Here is a 15,659-nt window from a genome sequence, read left to right as displayed (position 1 = left end):
CAATATAGGTGCCAGATAGAATCATCTATCAATTATAAGGACACAAGATAAAATAAATAATCAATCGATACAAAGCTAGTTTACCTATGGATGCCCAGTAGACACAGGCACATATATAAGTCACTACACTGACATGGACAAGAAGGTAGAATCCTAGCTCCCATACTGGCAGGGTAGGAATTCCAGAATGGTCCTCTTTGCTTGGTTCTTTAATTACTTTCTTCTTCTTTCCCATTGTGATCTTTATGTAAATGAGTGTTTAATGGCAATCCTAAAAAATCAAATGGTCTGATACCATGCAACATGGCATGTATGTACTAACCATTAACAATTCAATTCATTTATTTGCATTTTTACATCCACAAACAAGGATCGATAGCAGATTACAAAGATAACATTACATGTATAACACAATAATAATAAAACAAGAACAACTTTTGCATTCAGCAAGCCCGCTTTCCTCAGTTCAAACGACTTTTTAATGAAGAGGCCCCAATTCCTTGTACTCAGTCAATGAAACCATATACAATGTATTGTAAACTGTTCATAGTAATACACGATTATACTATAGTTTGTACTTGATATTATCTATTTATCACTTTTATATGATCATGACTTTAAGCACAGAACCATAAAACAATAATATTCAGACATCTCAAATCATGAAGTCCCTATACAGTTTATGTGGTCCTGGATAATTATCGGTGTATACATTTAAAACTTTTAAAACAGGCCAGAGTGGAAATTAAAATTTTATCTACATTGGATGATAATTACACCAAACAGTTAACAGTTGCATGAGATTATGTAACTATATATTTGCTTACAGGTTATCTGAGTGCAATTTCCAAGCGTAAGCCTAAGCATTTATCAAATGTTATCAAGTTGAAAAAAATATTACCCCCGAGGGAGTTATAACAGCACCTGAGCACAGGATCAGCTGGTGATGGTCTCAATATTGTGGTTCATTCCTTGGTTCTACGGAATGTCATGTGGATAAGGAGAGACAGACCAGTTATAAATATCCGGAGTCTAAAATAATTGCCCGAAAGAACCAGCTAGATTGATGAAATAACATACACCATTCCGATAATGAAATACGATCTGCTAATTCAAAGTTTTCACATGTACCAGAGAAAACACAAAAGAGTTCCAACACACCTTTCTAAATTCTGAAGAGGATGTACATATGACGGATATGCATTTTACGGATTTTCATGCGATCAACTGTTGTCAACTTTCATTTTTGGGACACGTGTCTTTTTAACGTTAATAAATAATTTAAAATTCTTTTTATAAGGAAGTTTTATGTGTGTTGTAATCAAAACTGAGCATTACATACCATTTTACAAGATTTTATTTACTTATTGCATGTACAACGTAATATTTTATCCATCATCGATACTTTAGGGCAGAGATTTATATGGTTCCGATAACTAACGATCTCTAACCCCCTGGACTATCTCGTAGTAAAACTGAAGGCAGCTCAGGAGAAAAAATCTGAACCAATCACAGGCCTGCAAAGATAATTTCCTTTGAAGACTAGGCCTACAGAGAGAGAGAGAGAGAGAGAGCGACGCCTAACTTCAAAGCCACACAGTCAACCACAGTGTACCGTTTTACGGCTCTTTTGGTGTAATCAAAGGACTAAATTACCTGTTGTGTTGTCTCCAGTTTTACTATGAGATAGTCCAGGGGTGTATAGATCGTAACCGATCGGAACCCCTGGGGTATCGAGGATGTAGTTTATCTAAATATAGGTACATGTAGGCTGTAGCTGTCTATATAAAGTTCGGATCAAATATTTTTGCTACAATTTTTTTTTCAATTTTTTCACTAAATATATATGTACATGGAATTAAAATGTACTGACGTACTAAATAATTAGTCATTGTACTTATAATTAGTGTTCTCTGAGCACGTAAGAGATAACATTTTAAACACTGTTTTGTGACGCATTACTATACATGAAGCTATGCGTGTGAACGCAATAATTAATACTTAGGCCATAAAAAATGTCTGTTTAGGGTTATCCGACCGACCCTATTTTTTTTTACCCCCGACCCGATTTTTCCCCACTTCTCTTCGAAAAAAATTAAAAGTCGGGATTTCGATCTCAGACTCCGGTTCCGGCCATCTTTTAAGAGTTTTTTGGTCTTATTACTTACAAGTATAGTACTTTTAGTTGAAATGTCTTAATGAAAAATAAGCGAACCACGACGTTTTATCTTTTCATCTAGAACTTCTCCGTGGTTTCTGTTATCTGTACATAGTATATGTAGATATGTTTTCTAGTTACTCTCGCTTCTACCACTTCATAAAAATGTCCCCCAAATATGTTCTAATACGATTGTAAAGAAATTCTAATCAAAGTACTGAAAGTACTAAATGGCTCGGTCTCGATGATAGGAGGAATATATTTCTAAGGTCAATACTACTGTAGTTTTGTACAATAAGAAATAAATTTGGCTGGTGTTCCTTCCAGTTTGGACTTTTGAGGATTCCTTGGACACCAAGGTGTAAAATAAGAGACACATACTAAAATCTTGGAAGCCCATTCTAATATTTCCTATGATGTTATATGTCAAATGATTTTATAACACCTTTAGCATTTTCTTTGTTAATTTGATGTTAATGAAAATATCCATTCTTAATGACTATTGTCATCAAATTCCTGGGACCACAGTATCAGTTAACAAGTATTGTTTTGCAGCAGAGAAAGACAAGAGGCATACTTTTCTATGCCAAAATGTCTTAAATATAGAATATGTCTGTCCTCTAGAAGACTTATCAATATCACCATGTGATTTTTGAATACATTGGTCAATTGGTCTACTTTTAACAAGTTTTGTAATTATTCTTTTGTAAAACAGCAAGTTGATTGATATACATTGTATCCGAACTTCAATTCAAACCGGATAACTTGGTAGCTCACCATAGACCATGAAATTGTTTGTACACTTTCTTAACTTCAGGATTGTTTAACAAAATTACAAATGAATTTTTCTACATTTTTTATTTTCAAATCCCCATACCTCTGATGAGTATAATAAATCTGTCATTACAAGTTAATCAAATATTTTCAGTTTAAGATGAACAGGAAGAGATACATTCCTTTATTTCTTATAAATAGCAAACACCGATTTAATTGTTTGTTCAGCAGGTTTTTTCCCTTTCTTTAAAAACGCTACCATTAACATTATTTTCTGTACCTAGATATGTAAACAATTCTTATAAATCTAATTATGTATTCCATAACATCAACTGGTGTTGTTGTACCGATTTACGTCTTGAGAATATCACAATTTTTATCTTTCTGATATTCTGATATAAGTTCTAATTTCCGTGTTATGCAATATTGTTAAAATTCATGTAACATTTGTTGTAGACCATCAGATATTTCTGATATCATAACAGTATACATTCCAATATCATATACCGTAAAAACTGGTAAAATTTGCGCAGGTACGTTTCAGGGCTGAAAATGCTTAAAAAATTTACTATCAGTATATTTTGCGCATCAAAAAAATGGGGAAAAACAATGTCCAAGGAGTCCCAAAACCGATGTATGAAGGTGACAATTTCAATGCAAAATATTCCCCATAAATGCTTGACAACTTGCACAAAAGGTGTTGTATTTAGAAGAAATAACATATGAAAACCGCATTGTGTTTGTTTTCTTTTATTGGCCACTGTAACCTGAAACTGAAATATCTAGCAGATGTCCAAAACATCGGCGGTCTGGTCCGCCGTACTCCGTGCACATGTCAATGTTTTGAGATATTACACATGAATAATAATCAGGAATATTTGAAAAGGGTAGAATATATTTACTTAAATTGGCACAATAAGTAATTAGTGTGTTTGAGATCATTAACAATCAACAGCAATCAGCTAGCGGATACGTAGTTTAGCTTGCAACAATCACAGTGTGCATAATTTGTGAAGATTTGTAAGACAAAATATTCTTTTCCACCAGGTAAAAGATTCTAAGTCATAAAGGTAGATTGAAAATAGGAAGGGAGATAAAATAACCAGATAAATATTTGTAGCGGGATCAGACTGGGTTGATTATCGGTGATCAGGTAGCTCAGTCGGAAGAGCTACATTTTCTTCTCTCCTGTTACAGAATTGGCACCCAACTAAATAACCAACGGTTGTGGTGTTTGAAAGGGTTTCGTATGTATTCAAAAAAGGAGGGAGGAGTGTAGCGGGACTGGACTGGGTCGATTATCGATGACCAGGTAGTTCAGTCGGTAGAGCACTCAGCTAGTGTTCGGAGAGTCCCGGGATCGAATCCCGGTCTTGCCGCTACATTTTCTGCTCTCCTGTTACATATGGTACCATACTATGCATTTAGATATTCAAGGTAAATCAACAATGTTTGCTGATCTTGCAGAATTGCCTTACAGAGTTATAATGAATGCAGTAAATGTATGTCTCATTGGTGTGACTGATTTAAAGGCAGTTCATGTGGTGACCGAAAAAAAGGTAAAATCAATACTTTCAGAATGATCAGGGAACATTGATAGTCAAGGCGGGGAAAACATAAGACGACCTGTGTTATACAAATTAATGTTTAATTGATTTTCATTAAATTGTCTCGAAGGTGATGATTAGTGTGTTATGAACGATAAGCTTAATATGTTTTTGACAAAAAATATAAACAGCTAATGTCATATTGTGTTTTAAATTTAAATAATCTTCTATTTATTCATTTCATTTCAAGCATGTACATGTCAATAATATAAACAAATATCAGGTATATACTTAAATCATATTACAGTTAAATTCACAATAAGGAATTTAAAGATGATGATAGTAATTATTTTCGGATTGAAAATGATTACGATATTAAGCTTCCACAGTTGAAAATTACTTCTTTTTGTTCACACAATTCTTCTCCTAGACTGTTTCCAGTTGAAATGATACATGCATGCTGACATTCTGTAAAACATAAGGAAACAATAAATGTATTAACAGAGTAATTACTGAAAAGGCTTATATCATATAATTAAACATTTTAATCATAAATAGCAATACCAGCATAGAAGAAATATTATTGAAGATTAATTCCCGCTGTTCTTCAGTCCTCCTGTTCTTACATGTAAGAGTTTTGTCCTTCATAAATTGATTGTAATATATCAGTTGTTATATAATGTGCACAAAGAAGTATAAATATACACACGTATGCATGGGTACAGTGGTAAATTAATAAGTTATACAGAAAATGATGGTGCTGATCATGAAAAGCGTAGTCTATTTTGTTGAGTAAAAAGTTAAAAAAAAACTAACATTGTTCACACCCTAAGATGTAACCGCACTAAAAACAGTGATCATGTGGGCTTTTGTGCGATTGTATTTGTAAGACTGTGCCAGATGGTAGAGATTAGTTCCGCTCGAGTGATCACACAATGCAAGTGAGAGTCGGGATATGTTTATGTAAGTTTTAAGTGCTAATCTCTGATGCTTGTTGGTAAAATATAACTCAGGATAATTGCTAAACAATTAACAGTTTTCTCTACATTTGTTACAGATTGAAACAGCTTTTTAAGTGCCGTTTTACGGAAGAATTATGAAAAAGAAATCGGCATTTTCGTCGATCTAGTAGTCCAAAAAATATCACTTCGAGTTATATGAACATTCCATATATGATTTATGTCATTCGGCCAAAAATTTACTTCGTATTACCTAGTTTAATGAAAATGCTGTATGTATATGATCAGAACGTCAAGCTCCTGTGGTGAAAATAACTAAAATGTTTTAAAAGTATTTAAAAGTATGGTTTAGTGGTAATCTCTGAACGTGCTTTAGTATATAGATATAATCTGATATTTATACATGTGCTTATGAAATTATCGATAATTATGGATGTGGTAAATATTCATACCTTATTAACTGCCGTTAGTTTTAAGATTGATCAGTAGACCAAGTTTGTCCAAAATTTTGTTAGAGTTGTCTTTCTTCCATTGTAGTTTTACGTCCATGTGCCATAACACAGCCGTGATAAATGCATCTCCATTTCGCCATGAAATGTATTTGCTCCGAGACAAATTTGATTCAAATTACAAAATTCATTATGGTATCAATTTTGAAGTTCGAGGTGAAATATTGATTTAATTTTTTTCCGTTGCGGGATAAATGTCACTAAGAGGGAGTAAACGTCTGGGGGGAACCAGGTGTGGAGCGAAGCATTTTTGGGACGAAACGTCTTCATTCATTGTAAACGACGAAATGTCTAGATACTTTGTAAACAATTCAGGTGAAAATTTTCAAACAGAAGATCTTTTGGATAGTGTATATAGTAAGGATATGAAAGCCGTAATATACTATTCCTATTTCAACGTTAAAGATACGCTTATTTCAGTAACTTTCATATTCAAAATTTGCTATTTAAAATTCCCGGTAAAATCAAAGTTGTTGAATACACTGCCGCTAGGAGCGCTAGTATCTGCGAGCAATTTCTAAGCCAATCATATTGAGGAAATTGACTGCAAGAGAATTTTGCAACCACGATCACAATGGCGAGGGTATTCTGTATTAAAGATGCTCCACCGCCGACAGAGCATAGATGAAGCTAATCATTTGTATACATGCATGTACCACAGGCATTTGGCTCTATAGACACACATATATATATTACACAGTATTACATATATAGAGAGAAAAATGTCTATAGAGCCAAATGCCTGTGAATGTACAGTGTGTATGTGTTTGAATGCTGACGGCGAAATCGATTCCCCTTTTTCCGTGCGTCTCTGGCGTTTAGTTGACGCCAGAGATAAACTACGATATACAACTGTAGGAATTATAAATAATTACTATGTGACAATTAGAGATAGATGTAATTGTGTCCGTCATATCAATTGTGTTGAATAACTAGCGATGTCCGAACCATCTCAGCAGTACGAAAAGCTCTTCTGATAACTATCCCTTTTGCGTCCAGAGAAGAGAAACTTTTTATAGCCAATGAGATTGCCGCAGAGGCCTCGCCCATGCATTGTTTATCGGGAACAGACACTATAAATTTTAATTAGGTGATTTTCCAATCGTCTTAGTGACGGCACTTTATATAGATTCGTAGAAAGATTATGAAAGGAAATTAATCGCTCTTTCCAACGGTAGTATTCATTTTTATGAAGAGGTGCTAGAAATGTGTTTTTATAGCCGTTAAAAGGTAGGTGGGTCAGAAATTTTGAGTCTGTAAGCTTTCCACCCTTCTCGTATATAGTACCATGTAGAGTTTGATTTTTACCGTTTTTTTTATCTAGACCTCTAAAACGTCTAAAAATGGTCTTAGGGCACTCTGGTGGGTCCATGATTATAATCTGTTACTAATTCTCAGATCCATGTGACATTAACAGGTTAGTGTATCAAACAACATAGAAATGGTATGATAATATAAAATAACAAAATGATAATAATATTCATGAAATTAGCTGTTAGGAAAAGCTTGTAACATTTATTAATATTGCTTGACAAATCGGCAACTTCAGCGATTTAATAACAAAATAAAGTGACAAGAAGAAAACTAACACATTCTCAAAGTGACAAGAAGAAAACTTAAGTTGTGTTTACACATTCTCAAAGTTGCCTTTGTTTTGATGGTCAACTTACATATCTGCTACTTGTTTCTACAAATTCTACAAATCCATTACCTGTTTATTCACATAATTATAGAGAAAAAGTATTGTTATAGCATTATTAGTCTGGCCAGTCTATAGCATCATATAAGCACACTATCCTCGCTCATTGCAGATAACTCGGGTGGTAATCTCTACCCACTGACAAGGTACATGTTATAGTTAAAGATGATAATCACATCTTTGAGGGCTTTGGTGTCTTCTTCTCTGAATCCGCCAGGGCTGCCTTTATAAGATCTTGACTATCTAACAAGCCATAGTTCCACATTGCCTGTAATCAAACCAACATATATATTCTGCCTAAGTTTGCATTTTAGTTATAAAATGGTGTATATTACTGCCGTATTATTAACATTGCTGTAAGTTTCTGTAAATTGTAGATATCCAGTGACAATATGATTGCTACGTACCACGTGCTCCAGCCCCTCCCGGACCGAATGATCTCGTGAATACACCAGTGACACCTTGCTACCCTGGACAGCAACAGGGCTCTTTGAGGCAATCAGCTCGGCAGTTTCTATTGCTCCCGCAATCATGGAATCCTTGTCTGGAAAGATCCGACTGGCAAAAAAAGATACGAAAACTAAATGGTTGTTTGAAAGTATTTAAATGTTTAATGTTTAAACAAATTCAAAATCTTTCATTTAAGATTTGGACACTGTGAAATTTACCACACGACCTCCACCTCTTTCTGCTAATTATAATTCCATGTTAGACAGTTGTCAGGCATTTTGCCTTCAGATATTCCGACTTTCCTCCTCCACTGATCAAACTTATATGTAATTAGATGATCATGGTTGCAGGGAAATCAAACCATATCGTTTCAAATATTATATTTCTATAACAAAAGTTTAACAAACCTGATGAATCCCATTTCTTTGGCTTCCTCACTGTAGAATCTCCGTGCTGTGTAAGTTAGCTCCCGTACTAAACTGTCATTTCCTACTATTTTTGGAAGTCTCTGAAGAGTTCCAACATCTGCTACCACTCCAATGTCAACTTCCTGAAATATGAAACATATAGATACTCGATACTTCATCAATCAGTGATGAAACATGTCTATCGGTAATACGTCATCAATCGAAGATGAACTCTCGTTAATACGTCATCAATCAGTGATGAAACATGTCTATCGGTAATACGTCATCAATCGAAGATGAACTCTCGTTAATACGTCATCAATCAGTGATGTTACACATCGGTAATACGTCATCAACCAGTTTTGAAACACACGTGGTTTATAAATAAGTAATTGTATTCGTGTATTTGCATTTTTTTCAGTTCAGCCTCCATTGTAGGACAGATAACTCTTTCAATTAATGAAGAATGAAGATGTAGAGGAATTGTATTCTCGTTCACGTGTTATCACGATACAAAACACAATATAGAATATAAACATCTAGGTCAAATCTATATTTAGAAAAAAATACAAAATGGAATCTTACCTTGATTTGGAAAAATGAATCTTGTGTACCATAACGTATATCACAGGCTGACGTCATGTCGATACCTCCCCCTATACAGGCATTGTGTATAGCTGCTATCACTGGCTTGGTGCACTGAAACAAAAAGTTTTAATGTTGTGTTGGTTTAATAATAAGCATCCTCGATACTCCAGGGATTCCGATCACTTACGATCTCTACAACCCTGGACAATCTCGTAGTGAAATTGAAGGCAGCTCAGCGGAAAACATTTGACCAATCACAGGCTAGCAAATATTTCATTTGAAGACTACAGAGAGACCGACGCCTTACATCAAAGACACACAGTCAACCACAGTGTACCGTTATACGGCTCTTTTGATGTACACCAAATGACTAAATTACCTGTTTTGTTCTGTTGTCTCCAGTTTTACTATGAGATAGTCCAGGGGTGTAGAGATCGTAAGTGATCGGAACCCCTGGAGTATCGAGGATGAATAATAATATGCACAGTGTACATGTATATCCGTTGATCACTATTTGGGTCATATTTCTGTTAATAATATTACCTGCTAAATTAGAACGTACCTTTTCTATGAGATTGAATGTTTCTTGGTAAAGTGCGACATTTTCTCTGGTGGCGAAGGCTTTCCGGGCAGGGTCAAGTTCAGATTTCTTGACACCTATTTTACCCATGTCAGCAAGATCTAGACCTATGAAATATAGATTAAGTTGCTTCTAAATTTAATACTCAATTTCAAACTTATTTACCTTTAAACTAGTAACTATGAAATGTAACATTGGTACCTGCTTAAAAAATTGCTGTTGGGATGGAATAGTACCAGTATATCAAGGCTTTAAGTAGACTATGAGTATACTGGTAATACATATTATGAATTTTATGGTTAGCATTCAGAACGACAGCCACTGGTCCTACGTTCTTCTCTCCACGTCTCCATGTCAGCTTTTGATCCTGAATATTGTTTTGTAATGAGTTTGTAGGGGATGTATATTTCATTATTTGTTCAAATGTACGGATGAAAGAATGGTTGAAATGCGAAAGAATGTTCCAGCGTGTTATTGTAAAAATCTATCGATAGATCTAGACAAGACGAGACGTTTGATAGCAGGTTGTCAAAAGACATTACCCAATGTAATATGCATCTTTTGGGTAAACTAAGAAATTGTTACAATTGCATGCATCTTTTTATACATCATTTTTTTTGTCAGTTTCTTTACCATTGCAATTTAATACCTCAGGTTATACATTTTCATGTATCTGAGGAATCCAAGTAAACTGCTGAAATGTTCGTCCACTTTCTTGTCCACACAAGTTTGGTTTTGGTTGTCTGTTGTTGGAGGTAAAAGTGACGATATCAGGTAAAGCAGGAAATAGACGGCATTCAACAGAAGACATCGAAAGCTACATATTGCCAAACTCGATATGTTTTCAATGTCTTCTGTAATTCATTCAACAGAAGACATCGAAAGCTGCATATTGCCAAACTCGATATGTTTGTTTTCAATGTCTTCTGTAATTCATTCAACAGAAGACATCGAAAGCTAAATATTGCCAAACTCGATATGTTTGTTTTCAATGTCTTCTGTAATTCATTCAACAGAAGACATCGAAAGCTAAATATTGCCAAACTCGATATGTTTTCAATGTCTTCTGTAATTCATTCAACAGAAGACATCGAAAGCTACATATTGCCAAACTCGATATGTTTGTTTTCAATGTCTTCTGTAATTCATTCAACAGAAGACATCGAAAGCTGCATATTGCCAAACTCGATATGTTTGTTTTCAATGTCTTCTGTAATTCATTCAACAGAAGACATCGAAAGCTGCATATTGCCAAACTCGATATGTTTGTTTTCAATGTCTTCTGTAATTCATTCAACAGAAGACATCGAAAGCTACATATTGCCAAACTCGATATGTTTTCAATGTCTTCTGTAATTCATTCAGTAGAAGGCATCGAACGCTACATATTGCCAAACTCGATATGTTTGTTTTCAATGTCTTCTGTAATTCATTCAACAGAAGACATCGAAAGCTACATATTGCCAAACTCGATATGTTTTCAATGTCTTCTGTAATTCATTCAACAGAAGACATCGAAAGCTAAATATTGCCAAACTCGATATGTTTTTTTCAATGTCTTCTGTAATTCATTCAACAGAAGAATTCGAAAGCTACATTTTGCCAAACTCGATATGTTTTCAATGTCTTCTGTAATTCATTCAACAGAAGACATCGAAAGCTGCATATTGCCAAACTCGATATGTTTTCAATGTCTTCTGTAATTCATTCAACAGAAGACATCGAAAGCTAAATATTGCCAAACTCGATATGTTTTCAATGTCTTTTGTAATTCATTCAACAGAAGACATCGAAAGCTACATATTGCCAAACTCGATATGTTTGTTTTCAATGTCTTCTGTAATTCATTCAACAGAAGACATCGAAAGCTACATATTGCCAAACTCGATATGTTTTCAATGTCTTCTGTAATTCATTCAACAGAAGACATCGAAAGCTAAATATTGCCAAACTCGATATGTTTGTTTTCAATGTCTTCTGTAATTCATTCAACAGAAGAATTCGAAAGCTACATATTGCCAAACTCGATATGTTTTCAATGTCTTCTGTAATTCATTCAACAGAAGACATCGAAAGCTACATATTGCCAAACTCGATATGTTTTCAATGTCTTCTGTAATTCATTCAGTAGAAGACATCGAAAGCTACATATTGCCAAACTCGATATGTTTGTTTTCAATGTCTTCTGTAATTCATTCAACAGAAGGCATCGAACGCTACATATTGCCAAACTCGATATGTTTGTTTTCAATGTCTTCTGTAATTCATTCAATACAAGGCATCGAACGCTACATATTGCCTAACTCGATATGTTTTCAATATATTCCTTGATTCATACATATTGCCAAACCCGACACGTTTTTTTTTGTCTTCTGTAATACAGAGTTGTGTGAAAATACCAGGTTATTTAGGACTCGCCTGCTGTGAATACCCTGCCAGCTCCAGACAATACTATCACTCTACAATCACTGTCGCTGTTGAGCTGTTGGAAACAGGTTCTCATCTCACTGCATAATAAAATAAACAACCATAGTTTAGAAACTAATTGTATTTTATTATATATTTTACATTCAGACACGACTATGATTAATTACATTCATTTTATTATTTTGGAACATGTATCTAAGTAATATTATCTACAAGATGTTTATAAATATGACATTTTGGCGATGCCTTCAATAATTAATGTAAATGTTGTTGGGCTTGATAAAATATAATCTTTATCACTGGCAAAATGTTATTACTACAATTTACACATATTTGGTGGTTTTTCCATACATAACCAAAAATCAAGTGAAATTAATCATTTTAACAGAAGTCATCCAGTTAAAACAATTTCTTGTGCTACCATTTCTCAATCAAAGTACTCAAAGTACTGAAAATACAAATGAATTAGAATGAAATCAATCAAAATATATAAATGTAATAATTTTTATAAAAACATCAAGCTGTTAGGCAGATATGTCCCATTGCCACGATAACCGATACTGTATGTCCAAGAAAACTCAAATTCAAGGCTTTGTGTATCTATCAGCAGTCAAATGTCTTGTGGCCGACTTTGATATCAATTATTTCAATAATATTCAACTGATCACAGAAAATACATATATGTTTTGTATGACATTCTTATGACATTCTTCTTAATTAAAATTCCTACGTAAAATGAAAGACACAAAAATAAAAAATAAAAAGTCATATATTTAGAAAAAAAAGAGTTTTTGTCCAAAACTCTTGACTCTTGTGTTGCACATTTATCAAGGTAAAACCAAGCACACATGAGGGCAGCCTTATATTGCCATCAGATCTGTTTTCAACAATCATTTAAAACATTATTTTAATATACACAGAAAGAAACTCTGATTATATTAAGTTACTTTATAACTATCATGCCTATAAGCCCTAGACAGTAAGTCCAGTTTGTTTTATCATTAACATAGATTATGTAGATTAGATAGAGGAGTCACCAGTGTGCATAGATTGTGTGTATAGACATACAGTCAGAACAGACCTAGATGGAGTTGTGTATTCGTATTCTACACACAGGCTGCGTATTCTACCAATCAGAAGGCAGTCTTCCCATTACTGTCTTACAAAAACTGCAGTAATGGAAAGGCCGCCTTTTTATTGATCGAAAGGAATATTATTCAATAAATAGGGAATTCATGAATGGAATTTTATGAATGAAATGGTTCAAGAAGTCATCACTAAATATCATTGTAGGGCAAGTCCCACACATATAGTATACCAGAGAGCGATAATACAACCCCTACGCGTTGTATTAAAAAATCATATGCTCGAATTAAGATGCAATTTCTTGAATGAAGTAATTTAAACCAGTATTTGATAATTCTAAATTTATTGTAGGATTCAAGTGGGTATCGTCCCAACTCACAGTGTATCATCAAATTTAAGGTAGATTTGAAAAAAAATAAGTATTTGGTTTAAAAGTAGGCTTTGGATACGTTGTTGTCATCATTGATTTTCAGCTTCTAAATATGTGAATGCATTAGTTACACAAACAAGATCACTGCCGTGATATGTCCATTTATCACTAAAATGAACAACAACACCACCTTTTCGGAAAATAACAACTTTTGGCTTTTAAATATTAATAATCAGTTTCCATTGAATAGAAAACCTTTCTAGGTTATCAAGTAAATCGTGTAGACTCTTGAGAGTCTCAGAAAATAACAAGTTAACAATAAGAAAGAACATTAGTAGGTGTTTACCTCCAGAAAACGTTATTCATGGCATTCAGCTTATTCGGTCTGTTCAATTCCACTTGGGTAACGAACTTCTTTGTCTGGGTAACCTTGAGTGTCTCAAAATCATACTTGGAAGGATCTGACGACATGCTTCTAGCTGATCCCACACAGACAGGCCTCAAAACTGATCTTTATATCTTAGGTTACTCCTGTCTATACATACATACATGGCAAAGTAGAAATTATAAGGAAAACCAAAGACAGTATAGGTGAAATTTAAAATAAAAAATATTATATTATATACATCTATTTCATGTATAACAAGTTCACAGTTCTATAGTTTGATTTTCTTTATTATCAGATATATATAAAGATCATATCAAAAACCTTTATAAATACCAAAATTAATACTTACGTGATGTGCGTAATAAAAACAATGTTACAGTTACGAGATGTATTACATGTAAATGTATACCTGCATACTGTACCGTATGACTTAGATAAACCAATCATTGTATGTAAGTATGCAGTGATGTTTTCACTATGTAAACACCATGAATATGTATATAGTTTACCTGCAAAACTTGAGTCTAGTCTTTGCCAGTTCAAGGTTCTTAATCCTGACCGAAGCATAGGAAGGTTTCTGTTGGTGATAACCTCGAGATGAAACTATTTTCTTTCTTCTTTTTGACACAATACTCGCCGATTTCGATAATAATCGCCAACAAGTTTTAATCTTTCCTGAATGTCAAATGTTAGTTTCATTTTAAATAGTGCTGTTTAACCAAACAAAACAAGTGGAGAACATCTGTCCTGGAACCTACAGACAATATATCACCAAGTATTCTGAACCATGAATTTCTCCAAATAAATATGAATTTCTCCTAATTAAAACTTTGGTTACAGCTATATTTTTATACATTATCTCCTTCACTACGGGATACAGAGTAAAATAAACCTGGATAGAAGACTTCCTAGGTAGCGTGTTCTCCAGTCCCAGTCCTGTCAAGTGTGACCTTGGCACCAATCCTTTTCATGTGGACACTTACAGAGTAGTTTAGATGGTAATTGTATATAATACATGTAGTGAGAATGGAACCACATAAGTGTGGTTGTGGCCCACACAAATCGTGACGCCAAGGGGATCGTGACATGCCGTGTTCTTAAACAAAATTTAAGTAGGCAGTGGATGACATTCAACAGAAGACTGCGAAATTTAGAGATTGCCTAACTCGTTTTCACTAGCTTTTGTAAGACATTCTGTCTGTAGATAAATACAAACGAAAAGAGACTCAAGACTATGTCGTTATCATGGCGTATTCACATTCGACATCTATGAAGATAATTAGGAAAAACATGGCTGTCATTCACGTTGGAAAGTTTTCCTTGAGAGATCAAACTCGTGCAGAATGATCATTGTATTGTTAAGTTTTCACTAGTATGGTAAATATGATGCAAAAGAAAAGTATAAATATGGATGCATCGATTTTATTTCTAGTACATATTAGGCAAAGCTTTTGTTTCATCTGTGTATACTTTACCGGGTAGTTATCTTCATTCGTAGTTTATCATTCATAGAAAACTTAAGAATGATTCATTGTATTCTTATCACCGATGAAGTTATTGCTATTATATTTCTTCGAACTAGTGTTTTATGGTAATTTCAATTACAAGAGGCCCATTGGCCTTAACGGTCACCTGAGTTCATATACAGAATGAAACAAAGACATATAAACACTATATATTGGCCCATCAGGCTTTTGAAGTCAGTCAGTGATTTAAT

General features: G+C 34.0%; 2 protein-coding genes across 9 annotated transcripts in view; both read right to left on the bottom strand.

The window, feature by feature from the left end:
* The window catches only part of LOC138319092 (protein-cysteine N-palmitoyltransferase HHAT-like), a 43,332-nt gene extending 41,306 nt beyond the window's left edge, over positions 1 to 2,026 (bottom strand). Inside the window, exons 1-2 of one of the 8 annotated variants that reach the window (XM_069262010.1) lie at positions 925 to 2,026; positions 85 to 271 (exon numbers count right to left, since the gene is read on the bottom strand). In XM_069262010.1, coding sequence (XP_069118111.1) covers positions 85 to 235 — 151 coding nt within the window. In that variant the 5' untranslated portion in view covers positions 236 to 271; positions 925 to 2,026. Of the gene's footprint in view, positions 1 to 84; positions 289 to 901 lie in introns of all 8 variants that reach the window. The other 7 variants (XM_069262006.1, XM_069262004.1, XM_069262005.1 and 4 more) reach the window with 7 other exon arrangements.
* Positions 2,027 to 7,438: 5,412 nt separating this feature from the next.
* On the bottom strand, positions 7,439 to 14,725 carry LOC138320089 (delta(3,5)-Delta(2,4)-dienoyl-CoA isomerase, mitochondrial-like). The gene is made up of 8 exons (XM_069263164.1): positions 14,452 to 14,725; positions 13,901 to 14,089; positions 12,090 to 12,178; positions 9,654 to 9,778; positions 9,089 to 9,202; positions 8,504 to 8,646; positions 8,054 to 8,204; positions 7,439 to 7,914 (listed from the first exon to the last, which is right to left on the bottom strand). The coding sequence occupies exons 2-8, from the start codon at positions 14,023 to 14,025 to the stop codon at positions 7,819 to 7,821; spliced, it is 843 nt and encodes a 280-aa protein (XP_069119265.1). The 5' UTR covers positions 14,026 to 14,089; positions 14,452 to 14,725; the 3' UTR covers positions 7,439 to 7,818.
* Positions 14,726 to 15,659: the final 934 nt, after the last annotated feature.

Source organism: Argopecten irradians, chromosome 3 (genome assembly GCF_041381155.1).
Source record: "Argopecten irradians isolate NY chromosome 3, Ai_NY, whole genome shotgun sequence".
NCBI lineage: Eukaryota > Metazoa > Mollusca > Bivalvia > Pectinida > Pectinidae > Argopecten > Argopecten irradians.
This window is presented reverse-complemented; position numbering and strand designations above follow the sequence as displayed.